We start from the raw sequence: 24,185 nt of genomic DNA, 5'->3' as shown, positions 1-24,185 counted from the left end.
TCATATTGAAAATAAAAATTCAAATGTTTAACAAAAAAGCATTTAGTAAAATTAGATATACTGTAAATAATCAGTAGATTATGTTGTAGAACATTATTTCATGGAATGAATATATTTGCAATATTAAATTTAAAAACGGATTGTAAAATATTATAAAAAGTATATACATTTTAATTAAAATGTATGTGAATAAAAATGTCTGGATGATTACTCAGTTATTTTTAGGTGTTAAAATTAAAGGAGATTTTTATTTCTTAATTTTATTTATATTTTTTATAATTAACATGTTGAGTTGTATTTTTTAAAATTAATTAATTTTAATTGGAGGCTGATTACTTTACAATATTGTGGTGGTTTTTGCCATGCATCCATATGAATCAGCCACGGGTGTACATATGCCCCCCTCCTACCTCTTGAACCCCCCCCAATCTCCCTCCCCACCCCATCCCTCTGGGTTGTCCCCGAGTACCGGCTTTGAGCACCCTGCTTCATGCATCGAACTTGCACTGGTCATCTGTTTTCCATGTGATAATATGCAAGTTTCAGTGTTATTGTCTCAAATCATCCCACCCTCACCTTCTCCCACAGAATCCAAAAGTCTGTTCTTTACATCTGTGTCTCTTTTGCTGTCTCTCATATAGGGTCCTTGTTACTGTCTTTCTAAATTCCATATATATGCATTAATATACTGTATTGCCGTTTCTCTTTCAGACTTACTTCACTGTTTATTTTTTATGATTAACATGTGTTGAATTGTATTAAGAAAAAATTAAGTCAAACAGAAATAGAGATATATTCTCATTTGGTTTTAGTTTTGAGATTGTTTTAAAAAGTTAATGTTAATGAGAGTTCATGATGCATGCTGTGTGTATGATTGTAATGTCTTTTATTTTTATTTATTTATTTATTTTTTAATTAGTTTTTTATTTTTTTAATTTTAAAATCTTTAATTCTTACACGCGTTCCCAAACATGAACCCCCCTCCCACCTCCCTCCCCATAACATCTCTGTGGGTCATCCCCATGCACCAGCCCCAAGCATGCTGTATCCTGCGTCAGACATAGACTGGCGATTCAATTCTTACATGATAGTATACATGTTAGAATGCCATTCTCCCAAATCATCCCACCCTCTCCCTCTCCCTCTGAGTCCAAAAGTCCGTTATACACAGCTGTCTCTTTTTTCCTGTCTTGCATACAGGGTCGTCACTGCCATCTTTCTAAATTCCATATATATGTGTTAGTATACTGTATTGGTGTTTTTCTTTCTGGCTTACTTCACTCTGTATAATCGGCTCCAGTTTCATCCATCTCATGAGAACTGAATCAAATGAATTCTTTTTAACGGCTGAGTAATACTCCATTGTGTATATGTACCACAGCTTTCTTATCCATTCATCTGCTGATGGACATCTAGGTTGTTTCCGTGTCCTGGCTATTATAAACAGTGCTGCGATGAACATTGGGGTACATGTGTCTCTTTCAATTCTGGTTTCCTCGGTGTGTATGCCCAGCAGTGGGATTGCTGGGTCATAAGGTAGTTCTATTTGCAATTTTTTAAGGAATCTCCACACTGTTCTCCATAGTGGCTGTACTAGTTTGCATTCCCACCAACAGTGTAGGAGGGTTCCCTTTTCTCCACACCCTCTCCAGCATTTATTGCTTGCAGATTTTTGGATCACAGCCATTCTGACTGGTGTGAAATGGTACCTCATTGTGGTTTTGATTTGCATTTCTCTAATAATGAGTGATGTTGAGCATCTTTTCATGTGTTTGTTAGCCATCCGTATGTCTTCTTTGGAGAAATGTCTATTTAGTTCTTTGGCCCATTTTTTGATTGGGTCGTTTATTTTTCTGGAATTGAGCTGCATAAGTTGCTTGTATATTTTTGAGATTAGTTGTTCGTCAGTTGCTTCATTTGCTATTATTTTCTCCCATTCCGAAGGCTGTCTTTTCACCTTGCTTATAGTTTCCTTTGTTGTGCAGAAGCTTTTAATTTTAATTAGATCCCATTTGTTTATTTTTGCTTTTATTTCCAGTATTCTGGGAGGTGGATCATAGAGGATCCTGCTGTGATTTATGTCAGAGAGTGTTTTGCCTATGTTCTCCTCTAGGAGTTTTATAGTTTCTGGTCTTACATTTAGATCTTTAATCCATTTTGAGTTTATTTTCGTGTGTGGTGTTAGAAAGTGATCTAGTTTCATTCTTTTACAAGTGGTTGACCAGTTTTCCCAGCACCACTTGTTAAAGAGATTGTCTTTACTTCATTGTATATTCTTGCCTCCTTTGTCAAAGATAAGGTGTCCATAGGTGTGTGGATTTATCTCTGGGCTTTCTATTTTGTTCCATTGATCTATATGTCTGTCTTTGTGCCAGTACCATACTGTCTTGATGACTGTGGCTTTGTAGTAGAGCCTGAAGTCAGGCAAGTTGATTCCTCCAGTTCCATTCTTCTTTCTCAAGATTGCTTTGGCTATTCGAGGTTTTTTGTATTTCCATACAAATCTTGAAATTATTTGTTCTAGTTCTGTGAAAAATGTGGCTGGTAGCTTGATAGGGATTGCATTGAATTTGTAAATTGCTTTGGGTAGTATACTCATTTTCACTATATTGATTCTTCCGATCCATGAACATGGTATATTTCTCCATCTATTAGTGTCCTCTTTGATTTCTTTCATCAGTGTTTTATAGTTTTCTATATATAGGTCTTTAGTTTCTTTAGGTAGATATATTCCTAAGTATTTTATTCTTTTCGTTGCAATGGTGAATGGAATTGTGTCCTTAATTTCTTTTTCTACTTTCTCATTATTAGTGTATAGGAATGCAAGGGATTTCTGTGTGTTGATTTTATATCCTGCAAGTTTACTGTATTCATTGATGAGCTCTAGTAATTTTCTGGTGGAGTCTTTAGGGTTTTCCATGTAGAGGATCATGTCATCTGCAAACAGTGGGAGTTTTACTTCTTCTTTTCCAATTTGGATTCCTTTTATTTCTTTTTCTGCTCTGATTGCTGTGGCCAAAACTTCCAGAACTATGTTGAATAGTAGCGGTGAAAGTGGACACCCTTGTCTTGTTCCTGACTTTAGGGGAAATGCTTTCAATTTTTCACCATTGAGGATAATGTTTGCTGTGGGTTTGTCATATATAGCTTTTATTATGTTGAGGTATGTTCCTTCTATTCCTGCTTTCTGGAGAGTTTTTATCATAAATGGATGTTGAATTTTGTCAAAGGCCTTCTCTGCATCTATTGAGATAATCATATGGTTTTTATTTTTCATTTTGTTAATGTGGTGAATTACATTGATTGATTTGCGGATATTGAAGAATCCTTGCATCCCTGGAAGATGCAGTTTTTGTTAATTCTGGATGGAATCCAAATTTTTCTGTGTAATGTCTGCATTTTAGACCATTAATGGGTTCTATTAGATATGTAAATAGCATTTGTATGCAACTGAAAATAGTATAATTAAGCATTTCACAAAATTAAAAATGTCATTTAAAATACTCCTTTTCCTTAGTGTGGTGATAGAAATTAGATGTCAGAGACTTAGCCCACTTGAGCAGTGTTAGAGGGAGGGAATGTGGAGTGGGAAAAAAGCTTGGTCTTGCATGTGTGCACGCTAAGTTGCTTCAGTCATGTCTGACTCTTTGCGATGCTGTGAGCTGTAATCCGCCAGGCTCCCCTGTCTATTCTTCAGGCAAGAATACTGGAGTGCGTTGCCATGCCCTCCTCCAGGGGATCCTCCCAACCCAGGGACGAAACCCACGCCTCTTATGTCTCCCGCATTGGCAGGCGACTTGCCAGCACCACCTGGGAAGCCCTTTTGAACTTGAGTTTTATGATCATGAACATAATATTGAACCTTTTTGAGCCTTTGTTAAACATCTGTAAAATATAAACATTTTCCCACCTTTCTATGGGGTTGTGAAGACTTTAGACCTTTGCTGATCACAGCAAGTATTTAATAAATGACAACTTGGATGGTGGTTTTACATGACTTGCTTTGTGTTATGTGTCTTTAGAATATATATTAAGGGAGTTTTCTTTATTTACTTATGTGATTGCTTTCATTTGACTTGAGACCTAGGTTATTTTTTCAAGTTGCACGTATATGTATATTATATATACTTATCACTTAAGTAATTGCCTTTGTTTAGTGCCAAAGTATAAAGATGTTATATACAACAGGCCTAATTTATCAATGAAAATAATTACTTCCACTTTTGAGAATATTTTCTGCCTTTGGTTGGGGTGATTTTGTTTTACTGTTTTGGTAAGTTTATGATTTGAAAAGTTTCTGCTTTTTGTTGAAGTATGGTTGATTTACAGTGTTATATTAGTTTCAGTTGTTCAACACTGTGATTCAGTATGTTTATAGATTATATTGATTTAAAGTTACTATAAAACACTGATTATATACCCTGTCTTGTACATTGCATCCTTGATCTTATTTATTTAATAATTAGTAGTTTGTACCTGGAGAAGGCAATGGTACTCCACTCCAGTACTCTTGGCTGGAAAATCCCATGGACGGAGGAGCCTGGTAGGCTGCAGTCCCTGAGGTCGCTAAGAGTCGGACACAACTGAGCGACTTCACTTTGACTTTTCACTTTCATGAATTGGAGAAGGAAACGGCAACCCACTCCAGTATTCTTGCCTGGAGAATCCCAGGGACGGGGGAGCCTGGTGGGCTGCCGTCTATGGGGTCGCACAGAGTCGGACACAACTGAAGCGACTTAGCAGCAGCAACAGCAGCAGCAACAGTTTGTACCTGTTAATCCTCTTCCTTATCTTGCTCCTCTCTTACCCCTCTTCCCAATGATAACCACTAGTTTGTTCTCTGTGACTATAAGTCTGTTTCTGTTTTATTATATCCATTTGTTTGCTTTATTTGGGGGATTCCATATACAAGAGAAAATATACAGGATTTGGCTTTTTCCCTCTGACCTCACTAAGCACAGAAGTTTAATAATAAGCACAACTCTATGGCTCAACTCATTTTCTAACCATATCTCTAAAGTACTAGCCAAAAATACAGACTCCATAATCATATTGTCTGGATTTAAATTAGGCTGTATCACTACTATCTACAAAACTGCTAATCGTCATGATCTTGACTTTCTAACTTCAGGAAAGTTATTTGATTCTGTGTCTGTTTCCTAATAGTTAAAATGAAAGTAATAACAATATATACCTTTTAGTATAGTTCAAAGGACTAAATCAGTGATCATATGTAAAGGACTTACCTCAGTGTACATTGTATAATAAGCCCTCAGAATACTATTTTTGCCCTTTTTTATCAAGATATAATTGACAGAGAACATTTGTGTTAGTCTTAGTTATGCAACATAATGTTTGATTATATATATATATATATATATATATATATATATATATAGATCTGTATATAGTGAAATGATTTCCATAGTTTAGTTACAGTCTATGACCACTCAGAGTTACAATTTTTTTCTTGTAATGAGAACTTTTAAGATCTACTCTCTTAGGAACTTTCAAATATACAGTGCAGTATTGTTAACTATACTCACTATGTTGTACATTACAATCTGAAGATTTACTTAATCTCATAACTGAAAGTTTGTATGTTTTGACCACCTTCATTCATTTGACCACAGATATTGTATTAGATCTTGTTACCTTCATTTCATCATTCATTTAACCTATACTTATTGAGTGCCTACTGTATGCCAGGCACAGTACCAGACACCGAACCATCACCGAACAAAACAAAGTCAGTGCCCTCATGAAACTTATATTCTAGTGCAGGAAATTACAAATAAATATTGATATCAGGCACTGATGATAGACAAGTCCTATGCAGAAAAATAAAAAGATGGCAAATTATAGAAGGTGTTATGTAAGGTTGGATGTTCATTTTAGCTGAGACCATGCAAGTACCTGGAGAAGAATATTCTTGGCTAAGGAAACAAGAGTCTTGAGGCAGTACCATTCCTGATGAATGTGAAGAACAACAACATCCTGAACTCCACTCCTATATCAAACTGTCTCCTGGAACTCTCCACTTGTGTTTCCACCATAAGCATTTACCAAATAACATTCTACAACAAAACCCTTATGCTCCTTGTATACATAAAATTTACTGTTAGACTGTTCAGTAACTTTGCACAACTGCTCAATCTAATATATCAGTAAACCCTATCAGTTCTACTGTTTAATATGCCCACTCCATCCACAGTGGAGTGAACAAAGGAGAGAGCAATGTCAGATGAGGTCAGAGAGGCTGATGATGTGCGGCTTAGTAGACCATGATAAGGACTGTGGATTTTATCCTGAACATGATGAGAATGCAAGATTTTGATAAGAGGAATGATATGATGTAATTTATATTTTTTAAAATTGCTAATTTTGTAAAGAAAAGATTTTGAGACCATAGAAGCTGGAAGATATTTAAGAAGCTATTTCATAATCCAAATGAAAGCTTAGATTAAGTGATGGTGGTGAGGAGAAGTGATTGGATTGAGATTAATATGGGTGTATTTGAAAGTAGAGCTGATAGGATTTACTGATGTACTAGATGTGAGCAGTTATGCAAATAGTGGCACCACTTACTAAACACTCTAAGGTCAGTTTTTAATGTATATTAGCAGCATAAGAGCTATGTTGTAGAGTATTATTTCGGAAATGCTTATATTGGAAATACTCCACTTAAGTGGAGATTTTCAGTAGATTGATATAGGAATAGAGTTCAGGGGAGAAGTCTAGATTAGAGATAAAAATTTGGGAATTGCCTCTGTGAATGATATTTCAAGTCACTGCACTTGATAAATAAGTTTGAATAGAGAGGAAGGAAGTTATAAGTCTGAGATGTTTAATATTTATCAGTCAAGAAGAGGAAAAGGATCCACCAAAGAAGACTTAAAAGGTACATGGAGTTAGGAGGAGAGTGTGATATCTAGAAACCTAGTGAAAAAAGTGTGTCAGGGAAGAAGAAGTGATCTATAGTTCTAATGATGTTGGAAATTTAAGGAGAGGGTCTAAAATAATTTCTGGGAGGGAGAATGTAGACAAAGTAGACTAAGGTTGCTCGATTGCCTGGCAGTTCTAGAGCCCATTTGAGGTGTAATGTCATAAATTTAAACTGAGATCTTGTCACCATGGTTTGTAATTATAGCCATATTAATCTGCTCAGTTATGAGTACAAAGTAGAGAGTTAGCTTGAGGGTTGAGGTTCTTCCATGAGGGTATGAAAGAGGAATAGAGGGGCAAGGGAGTTGTGTACATGCAGGAGAGTAATAATAATGAGGTGCCATAAAATCCAAGATGGCTAAGGAGGGAAGTGGGGCCAAACTGTGTACTTGAGCCAGACCAAATTTCTGCTGCCACTAGCCACATTCTGCTTTCTCACCTCTGCCTGTTTTCTGGAATGCCTACTCCTTTCTCCTTCCTGCCACCTTTCACAACTACCAGCCCAAACACACACACACATAGCCGATATCCATATGTTCAAATTCAATCCATCCTTCAAGGGATAGCAGACATGGTGCTTGCTTCTTAAAATCTTTCCTCCTCGCCCGAAGTGATCTTGTTTCCCCTTCTGCGCTGCTGTAGGACCAAGCTGGGTTTAATAGATTTGAGTATGGTATTTTACCTCTCCTGTTGCAGTGTGGAGTTGCAGGGCACTTGAGTGTGTCCCTGTATCCTTAGCATTTAGCTCAGTTGATGTGCAGCAAAGTTTGACAGGTCAATGAAAGTCTCAAGTAAAATGGTTTCTTCAGTGTTTACCAAAGCAGTTTTTGAAGCCAGTATTTCCTAGAGATTATTTTTACTTTCATCTGTGTATTCTTTTATAGTCACTGTAGTCTGTAGCAGTGCTATTGTTGTTTTTAATTATTATTTCATTTATTTATCTTGCAGGAGCACCTTTCCTTAAAGAAATATGTTATTGACATTGTGGTTGAAAGTACAGCTCCACCAGAGCCTTTGAAAGATGGAGAAGAGAGGCAGAAAAATAAGAAGAAAGCCAAAAAGATAAAAGCACGGATGAACTTCAGGTACCATGAAAAGAAAAAAGTGAAATTGTTAGTCTGTCAGTCATGTCTGACTCCTTGTGACCCCGTGGACTGTAGCTCACCGGACTCCTCTGTCCATGGAATTCTCCAGGCAAGAATACTGGAGTTGGTAGCCACTTCATCTCTAGAGGATCTTCCTAATCTAGGGATCAAACCTGGGTGTCCTGCATGGCAGGTGGATTCTTTACTAGCCAAGCCACCAGGGAAGCCCCCAGGTGCTATAAATATGCTTAAAAACAAGGAAAAAGTTTTAGTGGTGTAACAGTTTTAATGTAAATCCAAGGAAGACTCTCTGCCCCTCCCCAAAAGTTTAAACTTGTTTGCTTCAAGAAAGCCTTGAAAATAATACTGATGAGCCTAATTTATAGCCACTTTCTTTGATTGAGAAAGAAAACTGAATATCGATCTAAAGCCCTTGCTTTCACCTGTTAAGAGCTCTTCTTATAATTGGATGCCAAAGCCCTGCCAAACTTGTGCCTCCTTCAGCATACAATAGTATGTTTAAGTATGTGTAAACCAAGCCTATTTTTCTTTCCAACTATTGATTTTTAAATGAAGTATCAAAGAAAATCAATAGCAATCAACAAATAGAAGTCTGCTGGCTGTAGTGTCAAATCCCATGACTAGGTTTAATCAATTTGGTTGCCTGTCACAACAAGAGAAAGTTCAAGAAATATCTTGAAATGGAAAGTGAGTTGTCAGACCTGTAGTTTATCATCAGCCTCCAAAGTGACATCTGAGGATCAGACAGCTGTGTAGTACATCATTACCTCACAAGCTCTGAGCATTATTTGATGACTGATGAGTCTTGTTCCAGGACACAAGTGCAGTTCCTCCTTAGAAAATAATTATTTGCTATTTGAAGAAAGGTTGTCTGAATATGTTGTTATACCTTTATTCCTAAATGGTTAGAAAAAGAGAAGCTTGACCTATGGAATTATAGAAACACAGGTCTAGAATAATGGTGAACAGGTACTCTCTCTCCATCGTTTCCAATTTCAGATTGTAATTAAAAGAAGATGTCCATTTCATCTTACATAATCAGTGGAAACTTGAGAGTACTCATTCGAGCAAAGAATAGAAAAGGCTTTTTTGGTTGGGTTTTTGTGGGGTTTTTTTTGTAGTTCCTTGAAGTTTCTAAGAATAGTTTTACAGTATATACTTTAGGGTGTTACTGACCTTCATTTCTAGTTTATGCTGAGAACTTGCTGACCTCCAGAAATGGTATTGAGTCCGTTCTTTGGACCTTTCTCTTTTTCCTCTAGGTACACATTCCTTTGGTTAGTTCACCAGGTGTTTGTCTTTCAATATTCTCCACCTGTTGATGACTGCTAGTTTTATATCTCTTCAATTGTACTCAAATTTAGTGTGTCCAAAACAAGTTCCCGCTTTCTTCTCCGCATCTGCCCCTCCGAAACCTCTCCTTTCTAGTTTTCTCTATGTTAATAACCAGGTAACTCTGTTCTAGTTGTGTATGCCAGAACCCTTGAAATTGTCCTTGACCTTTTTCTCTCTCCCACGTCTCATCCAGCCTAACTGCAAATCATGTTAGCTTTGCGGTAAAGTACATTCAGAGGCTCTTTCTCTAGCATCACTACCTCCCCCCTCAGTCAAGCCTCCATCATATCTCACCTGGGTTATTGTAGCACTTCCCTTACTAGTCTCTGTTTCTGTCCTTGGCTTTCACAGTCTATTCTAAACATGCTGGCCAAAGGGCACCTGTTCACATGTCAGATCATGTCACTTCTCTTCTCAAAGCCTCAGGGCTTTTACACTGCAGTTTTCCTCTTTCTGGACAGCTCTCCCACATATATCCATAGAGCTTTGCACTGTTACCTCCTTCAGGTCTTTGCTCAAATGTTAACCTTTTCAGTGAGGCTGTCCTTCAGGCCCTGATATATATATATAGTAATGCTAGGTTATTAAAGGAAATCTTTATAGGAAAAATCCTATAATTCTGATGCTGCTAATTTTTTGGCATATGTGTATCCTTTTTATGCTTACATACCTATATCAGTAACTTTTTTATTGCAGTATGATTTGCATAAGTGAATGTAGAGATCTCTAATATACAGTTTGTTGAGTTTTGTCAAACCTGCATACTCACGTATAATCTGTAAGAGCCTTTGCATTGTTTCACAGTGTCTTTGTGTCTCTTTCCAGTCAGTTTTCACCACCCTTGGCTCTTGGTCACCACTGACCTGCTTTCTCTCATCATAGGTTAGTTTTTCCTATTCTAGAAATACATGCAAATGAAGCCTTTGTGGCTGACTTCTCTTACTAAGTACAGTTGATCCTTGAACAATGAGAGTGTTAGGAGCACTGACTCTCCATTCAGTCAAAAAATCCACACATAGCTTACAGCTGGTGCTCCATATCTGCAGTTCCTCTGTTGGTTAAACCTCCACACATATGATGGACGCCTGACTGAGGCAGGGAGGTAGTGGTGCTGGAGAAAGACAGTCTCTGAATGTACTTTACAGCAAAGCTAACATGATTTGCAGTTAGGCTGCATGATTTGCAGTTTGACCAACTGGGCATTGTGTAGTTCTGTGGTATTTACTCTTGAAAGCAATCCAAGTATAAGTAGACCCATGTAGTTCAGTGCCGTGTTGTTCAAGGGTCAACTGTATACCATTTTTGAGATATATCTGACTTGTGTGTAGTTTGTTTTTTTTCATTGCTGAACATACCATTGTGTGCATATTCCATAAATTTTTATCTGTTCATCTGTTAATAGACATTTGAGTTTTCACTTATTTGGCATTGATAAATTAACCTTCTGTCAAGTCTTTAGGTGTATTTGCATTCTCCTTTCTCTTGGATAAATACTTAAAACTGAAACTCCACATTTTTTTCACAGTGGTGGTACTATTTTACACTTCCATCAGCAACCTGGTGGACTCCCAGTAGCTCAACATTTGTCAATACTTGGTATTTTTAATTTTTAAAATTTTAATCTTAATTCCATAAGATAGTTATATCTTATGATTCTAATTTGCACTTCCTTAGTGATTAATAATATGTATTAAGTATCTTTCCATGTAATTTTTCACCATTCATATCTTCCCTTATGACGTGTCTTTGAAGGTTTTTGCCCATTTTAAAAGTTGAGTTGTTTGTCATTTTATCTTTGAGTTGTTTATATATTCTAGATACATGTTCTTTGCCAATTATGTGTTATGTGAATTTTTTTCTGAATCTGGAGCTTGGCTATACATTTTGTTAGCAATAGCTGTTGATAAGCAAATGTATTTTTAATCGTGATGATGTCTATTTTATCAATATGTTCTTTTTAGGTCTTGTGCTTTCTGGGTTCTAAGAGATTTTTGTCTGACGAAAACTTAAAAAACCTTTGTATTTTTTTTTTTCCTAGAAGCCTTGTAATTTTAGTTTTGGCATTTCGATTTATGATCCAGCTCAAACAAATTAGTGGGTATGATATGAAGAATAGGTCCAAATTTCTTTTTCTCTATAGCTAGTCAGTTATTCCAACACTATCCACAGAAAAAGATTTCCATTCCCACTACAATGTTTTAATACTTTGGTTAAAAAAAAATCTCCCCTCGTGAGTAAGTCTATTTCTGGACTCTCCTATTCTACCCTGTTTTTCTATTTTGACACCTAATAAAAAATATAAATCACCCCATGAAGTCTGAATCTACTTCTGGTCTGTTCTCTTCCATTATTTTGTTCCTTTTCACACTGTCTTGATTACGGTAGCTTTGTTGTAGGTCTTAAAATAAAGCAATAGAAGTCTTCAACTTTGTTTTCTTTTTGAAGTTTTGTTTTTCCAATGTCTTCAGTTCAGTTCAGTTCAGTCGCTCAGTTGTGTTTGACTCTCTGCGACCCCATGAATCACAGCACGCCAGGCCTCCCTGTCCATCACCAACTCCAGAGTTCACACAAACTCACGTCCATTGAGTCGGTGATGCCATCCAGCCATCTCATCTTCTGTTGTCCCCTTCTCCTCCTGCCCCTAATCCCTCCCAGCATCAGAGTCTTTTCCAGTGAGTCAGCTCTTCGCATGAGGTGGCCAAAGTATTGGAGTTTCAGCTTTAGCATCATTCCTTCAAGGAACACCCAGGGCTGATCTCCTTTAGGATGGACTGGTTGGATCTCCTTGCAGTCCAAGGGACTCTCAAGAGTCTTCTCCAACACCACAGTTCAAAAGCATCAATTCTTTGGCGCTTAGCTTTCTTCATAGTCCAACTCTCGCATCTATACATGACCACTGGAAAACCATAGCCTTGACTATACAGACCTTTGTTGGCCAAGTAATGTCTCTGCTTTTGAATATGCTATCTAGGTTGGTCATATACGTTTCTTCCAATGAGTAAGCATCTTTTAAGGTCTTGGATTTTCACAAAAATATTAAGATCAATTTTTAGTATCTAAAATTAAAAAGTCTCTTGGGATTTTGATTGGCATTAGACTGATCTGTAGATAAGCTTAGGAAGAAAGGATATCCTGATAATTTTGGATCTTCCAATTCATGATGAGATATGTATCTGCATTTGTTTAGAGCTTATTTAATTTCTCCAGTAGTTTTTTGTAATTTTCAGTTTAAATGCTTTACAAATAATTCATTAAATTTATCCCTAGTATTTTAAGTTTTTGTTGCTATTGAAAATTATATTTGTAATATTTTTTGTTGTGAGCATATAGACAGAATTACTATTTGTATATTCACTAGATATTGGGACCTTTCCAAATAGACTTATGAGCTCTAATAGTTTTATAAATTTATAAGATTTCTTTATGTACATAAACATATCAGAATAAAATCAATTTTATTTGTTTTTTTTTTCCTACTTAGTATACTGTTTATTTTTTTCTATTGTCTATTGCACTGTGTTGCACCTTCTACAAAATATGAAACAGAAGCTTTGGTGCTGATCTTAGGGAGAAAGCAGTAGGGTTTTCACTATGTTATATTAGCTATAACATCATACCTTACAATTTGTGTAGATGTCATTTCTCAGATTGAGGGAGCTTTATTCTATTCTTAACTTCCTGAGTGTTTTTTTCTTAGATTGATATACCATATTCTCAAATGCCTTTTCTGCATCTATTGAAATGCACTCTTTCATTTTATCAGTTTGGTGCATTATGTTGACTTGTTACGGCAGCTTTAGTGAGATATAATTTGCATCCTCTGTGGAAATCAGTACTGGGGTAGGGAAACCTGAACTATAATTGATGACTCTCCAGATGTTCAAGGTGGACGAATATGGGAGTCAGAACTACACGAGATCCCCACACTTCTGTGTACTTCACTTCTAAGAGCTTGATCAGGTTCTCAAAGTGAGTATCACAGCAAAATGCTTTTGCTTCCAGCAGGGAATAAGGAACTGTTTTGAAATACGCCAGAGCATTTTGTTCTTCTTAAAAATGTCTGCCTTCCCACCATCACCCTGTTACCAATATGAGACTGAAATAAAATAATAGGCCAATACCACTGATGAACATAGATGCAAAAATCCTCAACAAAATTCTATCAAGCTGAATCCAACAATACATTAAAAGGAGATTAAGTGGGTTTAATCTCACAGATTTAAGGATTTTTTAGCATCCCTAAATCAATCAGTGTGGTACAACATACTAACAAATTGAAGAGTAGAGATCATTATGATCATCTCAGTAGATGCAGAAAAAGCTTTTGCTAAAATCCAGCATCCATTTATGATAAAAAAAAATGCTCTTCACAAAGTGGGCATAGAGGAAACCTACCTCAACATAATAAAGGCAACATATGACAAACCCATAACTAACATCATACGCAATGGTGAAAATCTGAAAGCATTTCCTCTAATATAAGGAACAAGACAAGGGTGTCCATTCTTGCCATTTTTATTCAGCATAGTTTTGGAAGCCCTAGCTATAGCAGTCAGAGAAGAAAAAGGAATCCAAACTGGAAAAGAAGTAAAACAGTCAATGTTTTCAGGTGACATCATAGTATACATAGAGAAAGATGCTACCAGAAAACTACTAGAGTCCATCAGTGAATTTGATAAAGTTGCAGCATACACAGTTAATACACAGAAATCTATTGCTTTTCCATCCACTGACAATGAAAAATCAGAAAGAGAAATTAAAGAAACAATCCCATTTATCATTGCATCAAAAATAATACCTTGGAATAAATCTGCCTAAGGAGGCAAAAGACCTATACTCTGAACAGCATAAGGCACTGATGAAAGAAATCAAAGATGACACAAGCAGATGGAAAGATATGCCATGTTCTTGGATTGGAAGAGTCAATACTGTCAAAATGACTGTGCTTCCCAAGGCAATCTGCAGATTCAGTGCAGTTCTTATCAAATTACCAGTAACATTTTTCACAGAACTAGAATCAAAATTTTTTAATTTGCATTTTGATACAAAAGACCCTGAATAGACAAAGCAATCTTGAAAAAGAAAAATGGAGCTGTAGGAATCAGGCACCTTCAGACTATACTGTATAGCTACAGTAATCAAGACAATATGGTACTGGCACAAAAACAAAAATAAGGTCAATGATGCAGAAAGGAAAAGTCCAGAGACAGTCTCATGCACCTGTGGTCACCTAATCTATGACAAATGAGGCAAAAATATACAGTGGAGAAAAGACAGCCTCTTCAATAAATGTTTCTTGGAACGCTAACCACTATGTAAAAGAATGAAATTAAAACACTCCCTAACACTATACACAAAATTTAATTCAAAATGGATAAAAGATCTAAATGTAGGACGTGACACTATAAAACTCCTAGAGAAAAACATAGGAAAAACACTTTTTGATGTAAATGGGACCTACTTAAACGTAAAAGCTTTTGCACAGCAAAGGAAAGCATAAACAAGAGGAAAAGACAGTCTACAGAATGGGAGAAAATATTTGCAAACAAAGCAATGGACAAAAGATTAATCTCCAAAGTATACAAACAGCTCATGCAGCTTAGTATCAAGACATTTTATCGAAGAAGACATACTGGTGGCCAAGACACACATGAAAAAGATGCTCAACATTACTAATTTTATTAGAGAAATGCAAATCAAAACTACAATGAGGCATCACCTCACACCAATCAGAATGGCCATCAACAAAAAATCTACAAACGATAAATGCTGGTGAGGGTGCAGAGAAAAGGAAACCCTCTTGCACTGTTGGTGGGAATGTAAATTGATATGCCACTGTGGAGAACAGTAATGTGCTGCTGCTGCTAAGTCGCTTCAGTCGTGTCTGACTCTGTGTGGCTCCTCTGTCCCTGGGATTCTCCGGGCAAGAATGCTGGAGTGGGTTGCCATTTTCTCCTCCAATGTATGCATATATGCTAAGTCGCTTCAGCCATGTCTGACTCTATGGACAGCACCAGGCTCCTCTGTCCACAGGATTCAGGATTCTGAAGAATACTGGAGTGGGTTGCCATTTCCTTCTCCCGAACAGTAATGTAGTTTCCTTAAAAAAGCTAAAAATAGAACTACCATATGACCCACTACCAATCCCACTACTGGACATATAACTGAGAAAGCCATAATTGAAAAAGATGCATGTACCCCAGGGTTCACTGAAGCACTGTTTACCATAACCAGGGTACGGAAAAAACCTAAATTTCCATTGACAGATGAATGGATAAAGAAGATGTGGTACATATATATAATGGAATTTTAATCAACCGTAAAAAGAATGAAATTGGGTCCTTTGTAGAGATGTGGACGGACCTAGAGTATATCATACAAAGTGAAATAAGTTAGAGGAAAACAAATATCATATAGTAACACATATATGTGGAGTCTAGAGAAATGGTACTGATGAACTATTTGCAGGGCAGAATAGAAACGCAGATGTAGAGAACATGTGAACACAGTCGGGGAGGGGGAGAGTGGGATGAACTGAGAGATTAAGGTTGACATAAATACACCATCATGTGTAAAATGGTTAGGTAGTGGGAACATGATGTATAGAACACCACAGCTTGGTGTTCTGTGATGACTTGGATGGTGGAATGTGAGGGAAGGAAGATCAAGAGGGAGGGTATATATGTATACAGATAGCTGATTCACTTCATTGTACAGGAGAGATTAACACAACATTGGAAAGCAATTGTACTGCAGTTAAAAAAAGAAAGAATGAAATAATGCTACTTGCAGCAACACAGATGGACCAGAGATTATCATACTAAGTGAGTGATGTAAGTCAGAGAAAGACAGATCTCATATATCACTCACGTGTAGAATCTAAAAAATGATACAAGTGAACGTATTTATGAAACAGAAAGGAACTCACAGACATAGAAAAGAAACTAATGGTTTTCAAATGCGATAGTAGTGGGGGGGATAGATTAGTAATTTGAGATTAACATTTACATAACTATTATATATAAAATAAACTACAAGGATCTACAGTATAGCACAGGAAACTGTACTCAATATCTTGTAATAACCAATAATATAAAATAATCTGAAAAAGAAAAAATACATTATATGTATCACTGAGTCATTTTGTTGTACAAAATTATAGAGTAACTATAATTCAATTTTTAAAAAGAGGATGAAAGTGAAAGTCGCTCAGTCATGTCCAGCTCTTTGCAACCCCATGGGCTGTAGCCTGCCAGGCTCCTCTGTCCATGGAATTCTCTAAGCAAGAATAATGGAATGGGTTGCCATTCCCTTCTCCAGGGCATCTTCCCAACCCAGGGATCAAACCTAGGTCTTCTGCTTTGCAGTCAGATTCTTTACTGTCTGAGCCGCCAGGGAAGCCCATCAAAGAGGGTAGTGGCATTTTAGCTTACCCTGATCATATCTCAACTTCCCAACTCAGCAGAAGCTTTGAAGACAATCAACTGCATCTCTGTTACAGGAACCTAATACTAGAGAAGAACAGATCTTGTACTCAAAGAACCATAGCTGTTTTGACCTCTCTGATGGTTCTCTGAAAGGTTAGTTTTAAGAGTTTGTCCTACTTTTGCCTAACTCGGAATTGTCCCAGAGCGGAGGAGGTTACCTGGGGATAATTGTCAAAAACAATTTGAAGGCAAATGTATTAATTGATGATACCTGGTGCAAGGAGGGCATGGCAAGCCACTCCAGTATTCTTGCCTGGAGAATCCCCATGGGCAGAGGAGCCTGGCGGGCTACAGTCCATGGCGTTGCGAAGAGTTGGACTTGACTGAGTGACTAAGCACAGCACACAAGTACAAGGATATACAACTAGGATAAATAATTGACTAATAAAAACTTGCAGGGAATGGTTGAGGATTAAGATGCTTTGGGAAACAAAGGCTTTGAAAATCTCCCACATACTTTGAGAAATCTAGAAGGCCACATGTATCCCCAGGGATGGGTACATGATTAGAAAAGACCCAAGACAACCCTGGAGTCTTTTCCCTACCTGACCATCAGGCTTTTATGCAAGCAGGAAGTGAGGGCTAAGACACTGTTGTAATCTGCTTGACTGTGTCTTGTTGGCTTGCTGCAATACAGTCACACAGCTCATCTGCAAATACTAGATTGGGACTTTTTGTTGTTATCATTTATGGTGTTCAAAGAAATCTCTTGGATCACTAGCTGATTCCTAAAATAATGGAACCAAGACTTTAGGGGTCATAATGACAAAGAATATAAACTTTAGAATATTAGTTCAGAAAAGTCACTAAACAAGTGTACAACAAGCAAAAACAAACCCTGAGAGGAAAGAGAATCTGATTTCCAGAGTTCCCACATTATAATGCTTAGAATATCTGCTTTTTTAATATGGCATTGATCTTTTTTTTTTTTTTTGGTAACTTTAAACACTTTATTTTGTATTGGGGTTTAGCCAGTCAACAATGTGGTGGTAGTTTCAGGTGAACAGTGAAAGGGATCAGCCATACATATACATGTATCCATTCTCCCCCAAATCCCCTTTCCATCCAGACTGGCATGTAACATTGAGGAGAGTTCCATGTGCTATACAGTAGGTCTTTGTTGATTATCCATTTTAAATATAGAAGTGTGTTCTTAAGGAAAAGATGCAAGGCATGCAAAGAAAAAGAAAATTGGCCCATACTTTGAGGGAGGAGGAATTATAGAAAGTGTCCTTGGGAAAGCCCAGACATTGGCCTTCCTAGACAAAGACTTTAAAAATTTTTAATGTACTCAGAGAGGTAAAGGAAACCATGTGGATGATATCTAACCAACTGGAAAAGGTTAATAATGAGATTAAAAAAATTGTAAAGGAACTAATAATTTTTGTATCTGGAAAGTACAAAAATTGAAATGAAAAATTACTTGAAGGGTTCATCAGGTTATTTGAGCAGGTAGAAGAAAGAATTGGTGACCTTGAAAACTATCAATTGAGATTTTCTATAGAAGAGAAAGAAAAATGAATGGGTAAAAGTCAGAGACCTGTGGGACACTACCTAGCATACCAACATAAACATAAGGGGCATCCCAGAAGGAGAGCAGAGAGAGCAAAGGGCAGAGGACATTTGAAGAAATATATCTGAAAATTTTCCAAATTTAATGAAGCATATGAATCTGCAGATCCAGGAAGTTCAACAAACTCAAAGTTGAAGAAATGTAGAGATCCACCTTATGACACATAATCAAGCACTGGAAGCTAATGACAAAGAAAATCTTAAAACAGAAACAATTCTTCATATATAAAATATCTGTAGTATAATAACAGTTTATTTCTGTAGGAAAATATGGAGGTCAGAAGCTAGTAGGATAAACATATTCAGTTTCCTGGTAGAAGAAAACAAATTGTCAACCAAGAATTCTATACTTGGCAAAATTTCAAAAATGAAGGAGAAATTCATACATTTTATGATAAACAAAAGCCAAGTGTTTGTCTCTAGTAGACCTGCACTTCAAGATGCACTAAAGGAAATCTTCAGTCTGAGATTGAAAAAAAAATGTAGACAGTAACCTGAATACACACAAAGAAATACAAAACACTATAGAAATAACTAGTGTAAATGTAGTATTTTTGTAACTTCTCATTTTTCCTATTTGAATTAAAAGTCAGCTGCACAAAATAATAATTATAAACCTATGTTTATGGGCACACACTGTGTAAATCTGTAATTTATGATTTTAGCGTAAAGGATAAGTGCTATATTGTTGTTGTTTAGTCGCTAAGTCGTGACTGACCCTTTGGCGATCCCATGGACTATACTCCATCAGGCCCCTCTGTCCATTGGATTTCCCAGCCAAGTATACTGAAGCGGATTACGATTTCCTTCCCCAAAGGATCTTCATGACCCAGGAATTGAACCTGAATCTTCTGCTTGGCTGGCATCTTCTTTACCGCTGAGCCACCTGGGAAGTCAAACACTATACAGGAACACTTTTGTATACTACTGAAACTAAGCTGATATTAATTCTAGCTAGATTGTTATGAAATAAGATGTTGATTATAATTTAGGTCGCCTACAAAGAAAATAAATAACTAAACAAATATATATGTACGTATATATGTGTGAGGAAATGAGAATGGAATGAAGATGGTACATTTAACACGAGATAAAGCAGTAATGAAGGAAATGGGGGACAAAAGAGAGATTACATAAAATAGCAAAATGGCAGAAGTAAATCTGTCCTTCTTAGTAATTATGTTAAATATAGGTACATTAAAGACTCCAGTGCTTCCCTGGTGGCTCAGACAGTAAAGAATCTGTTTGCAATGCAGGAAACGAGTTTGATCCCTGGATCAGGAGGATTCCCTGGATAAGGGAATGGCAACACACTCCAGTGTTCTTTCCTGGGAAATCCCATGGACAGAGGAGCCAGGCAGGCTAGAGTCCATGGGGTCACAAAGAGTCAGACACAACTGAGTGACTCACACTTTCACTTCAAAGACTCCAGTGAAAGATACAGGTTGGCAGAATGAATTTTTTTTTAAATGATTCGACTATATGCTCTCTACAAGGGACTCACTTAATATATAAGAACCCAGCTGGCTTAATGTGAAATGAAAGAAACAGATACTTCATGAGAAGAATAACCTCTGCAAGATAATGTAGCTAAACTATATTAATATAATACAACATATACATTAAGACCAAAATTGTACAATAAAAGAAGAAGGACATTTTGTAGTGATGAAAGAATGAATCCATCAAAAATATGTAACAATTGCAAACATATATGCGTGTGAGAAAGCCGCAAAATACATGAAGGGAAAACTGACAGAATTGAGGGGAGAAATAGGCCGTTCATCAGTAATAGGTGGAGATTAAAGCAACTAAACTCTATACTTCACTGGTAGAAGTACAAATTGGAATGACCCATTTGATAAATATTTTGTAAATTAGGGTTAAGCAGGTGCTTGTCATATAGCTCAGCAATCTTACTTCTGTATTTATCTAAGAGAAATTAAGACATTTATCCATGCAGAAATTTGTCTACAAATGTTCATAGTAGGTAGTAGCCCCAGATTGGAAAGTAAAATATCCAAATGGTAGTGGATAAACAAATTATGGTATCCAAAGAATGGAACACTGTAAAGCAGTGGAAAGGAATAAACTAATAATATATTCAACATTATGAGAGACTCTCAAGAGATTTATTCTAAATGAATTAATTCAGACGCAAGAGAGTATGTATGATGGTACTGATTTGATATTCATAAAGCTTTAGGGGTAGAAAGTAGACAGCTGGTTGCTAGGAACGAAAGGGTAGGGGAAGGGGAAAGAGAGTTACTGCAAAAACAAATGAAAAAACTTCGTGGGTGGTAGAAATGCTTTATATCATGATTACGGTTTCATTTACATTGTAGGCCCAATTGTGAAAACTCATCAAAATTATAGGTTTAAAACTTCAAGTATTTATTGTATGCAAATAATACTTCAATAAAGCTGACCCAAGAATGAAAAAAATTATAAAGACAAAAAGTGAACATTTTGGAACCAAAGCATGGGGGTGGGGCAGAAAATATTTGAAGTAATGAGTTTTGTGGGGGTTTTTTTGAGTAAGAAAAAATGGAAATAAACTATTTGAAATTTGTGACAGTGAGAAAATGAAACTTATGGGGATATAGTTAAAAAAAATTACTCAGAATGAAATTATAGCCTTAAGTTACTTATCAGTTGAAGTAGAAATGATCTAAACAACTCAAGGATTAGAACAGTGTTCATATCTCCTTCCTGGAAAATGGTATGGATTTATTTATTTTTATTTAACAAATACACATACGGCACTTAAAATGTACTTTATCTTTATAAAGATAAAAACAAGTTAAATAGAAGTTGATAAGATCTAATTCTTTGAGCATATTGGTAACAAAAGAGCCTATGAAAAGGCTAGCCAAAAAAATGGAGTAGATAAATAACCCACATTATGGCTGAGAGAAAATAGAATCATGATAACAAGGAGACTAAAAGTGAGGAAATGTAGTAGACAACATGACACTAATTTAAAGTATTAATAAAGTGAGTCATTATCTTAAAAAGTAAATAATCAGAATTGTAATATTCAGTCTTATCTCTCATTATTCCCATCTTTTAACCTTTTGCTCCAAGCAAAGGGATCTGCACACAGTTCCCTCAATGTAACTTGTATTTCCCTCTGTGTCTTCATTATTGCTCACTTCTCTCTCCTGTTAATGGCATTTTCTTTTTGTGTATTCAGATGCTACCTCTCTTTCAAGCAGGTACACTTCCCATTGCCTTGAGGAAACTCCCCCTAGCATCTTAGGTGGTAATGAGCACTTGTGACAGTTAACATCTGTTACCTACTCAGCTTTGAGAATTATGTGCCTTTTAATGCTGTATCTTCCTCTTCCTTGTGGAGTATAAATATCTTACGTAGCTCCACTATGTATACACCTCATCCCTGCTATATATCACTCTTATTATCCCCCATATTCTATCTAGTTTAGTTTATACAGAGTATGAACTTTGGAAATAAGTATTTAATTGATTGTTAAAAGTGAATCAGGACAAAATTCAAGTTAGGAAAAAGTGCTTAACTATCATTTCATGTAGAGTTAGGATATCTTTGGTTAGTATTATAATTTTCTAGTTAAGTATGCACAAATGGGAGAATGTATTCAGTCTTTTCCAGTTGAAGCCTCAGAGGAAGAAATGTGTTGATATAATAGACAACTTCTTAAGCCTCAATTTCTTTTCTGTAAAATGAGGAAAAGACATATTTTTTAAGACTTCACAAGACAGTGAGTGTATAGCTCCTGGCATGTGTGCTTGGAATGCATTGAACCCTACATAATTGCAGTTTTTCCTGCCTTCATATGAGGTCACAGTTGCAAGTACAGTGTGGATATTTCCCCATTTTGATATGCCTTAATATTTTGTCTGAGAGCAATGAGCACATTGAGAGTGTCCCTGGCTCAGGCGGTGAAGAACCTGCTGGCAGTGCAAGAGACTTGACTTCAGTCGCTGGATTGGGACGATCCCCTGGAGAAGAGAACGGCAACCCACTCTAGCATTCTTGCCTGTAGATGGACAGAGGAGCCTGATGGGCTACAGGCCATGGGGTCACAGAGTTGGACATGGCAAAGTGACTAACACTCACTTTCAGTGAGTGCATCATAGAATCTGCCTGCAATGCAGAAGACCCAGGTTCAATCCCTGGATCAGGAAGATCCCCTGGAGAAGGGAATGGCAACCCATTCCAGTATTCTTGCCTGGGAAATCCTGTGTGCAGAGGAGCCTGGCAGGCTATAGTACATGGGGTTTCAAAGAGTTGGACATGACTGAGTGATTAACAATTTTACTTTCAATGTGTACATGTAGGTTGAAACATACATAATTTAATGTTTAATTCTAATTTAGTTATTTCTTCATTCCCAAGCATAACCTATGCTAGATTGATTTTTTTCTCTCATTAGGCCTGTTGTAATTTGCATCTTTCAGGTTTTTATGAAGCAGTTGTTATTTTTTTTCACCAGTCATCGCTGTCTGGATTGGTGTACATTGTAATTAGTTCTTTCACAGATCACTAATTAGAGACTAAACCCTTTGGATGAATGGTCAAAATTTAGATGTTGACCTCTGAAAAAAGAAATTGAAAAATTAAATCATTGTTAATATATTGTAGAAGTGACATTTGCTGATTGTTGACCTATTGATGGCTCTTAAGTGCTGGAACATGCAAGCTGGAGCATAGTTGAACAATGACAGAGAAGTGTTGTTAGATTTTTGCAGGCTTTTGGCATTTAGTCAATATAAACAACAAAAGCAGAACAAAACGAATCTTTGAGTATCTGATCATCATTTCCACTGCTTTTTAAAATTACTTCCAGACTTCAATGACTATTCTTTACACAGAAGAACTGTACCAAAAAGAACTTAATGACCCAGATAACCATGATGGTGTGATCACTCACCTAGAGCCAGACATCCTGGAGTGTGAAGTCAAGTGGGTCTCAGGAAGCAATACTGTGAACAAAGATAGTGGAGGTGCTAGAATTCCAGCTGAGTTATTTAAAATCCTAAAAGATGGTGCTGTGAAAGTGCTGCACTCAATATGTCAGCAAACTTGGAAAACGCAGCAGTGGCCACAGGACTGGAAAAAGTCAGTTTTCATTCCAAACCCGAAGAAGAGCAATGCCAAAGAATGTTCAAACTACCGCACAGTTGCACTCATTTCACCTGCTAGTAAGGTAATGCTCAGAATCCTTCTGGCTAGACTTCAGCAGTACATGAATCAAAAAATTCCAGATCTACAAGCTGGGTTTAGAAAGGGCAGAGGAACCAGACATCAAATTGCCAACATCTATTGGATCATAGAAAAAGCAAGGAAACTCAAAAAACATCTACTTCTGCTTCATTGACCCTCTAAAGCCTTTGACTGTGTGGATCACAACAAACTGGAAAATTCTGAAAGAGGTGGGAATACCTGTCTTACTTGTCTCCTGAGAAACCTGTATACAGGTCAAGAAGCAATAGTTAGAACAGGACCTGGAACAACAAACAGATTCACAGTTGGGAAAGGAGTACATCAAGGCTGCATATTGTCACCTGGCTTATTTAACTTTATGCAGACACATCATGCAAAATGCTGGACTGGTTGAATCACAAGCTAGAATCAAGATTGCCAGGAGAAATATCTACAGCCTCACATATGCAGGTGATACCACCCTAAGAGCAGAAAGCAAAGAGGAGCTAAAGAGCCTCTTGATGAAGATGAAAGAGGAGAGTGAAAAAGCTGTTT

At 36.7% G+C, this 24,185-nt stretch overlaps 1 protein-coding gene across 1 annotated transcript in view; it reads left to right on the top strand.

Moving 5' to 3' along the window:
- SCAPER (S-phase cyclin A associated protein in the ER) overlaps window positions 1-24,185 on the top strand; it is a 353,763-nt gene that overhangs the window by 116,705 nt on the left and 212,873 nt on the right. The window contains exon 19 of the mRNA XM_052659727.1: window positions 7,894-8,030. Coding sequence (XP_052515687.1) covers window positions 7,894-8,030 — 137 coding nt within the window. The remainder of the gene's footprint in view (window positions 1-7,893; window positions 8,031-24,185) is intronic.

Source organism: Budorcas taxicolor, chromosome 21 (assembly GCF_023091745.1).
Source record: "Budorcas taxicolor isolate Tak-1 chromosome 21, Takin1.1, whole genome shotgun sequence".
NCBI lineage: Eukaryota > Metazoa > Chordata > Mammalia > Artiodactyla > Bovidae > Budorcas > Budorcas taxicolor.
Note: the sequence above shows the minus strand (reverse complement) of the source record. Positions and strands in the feature narration are given on the sequence as shown.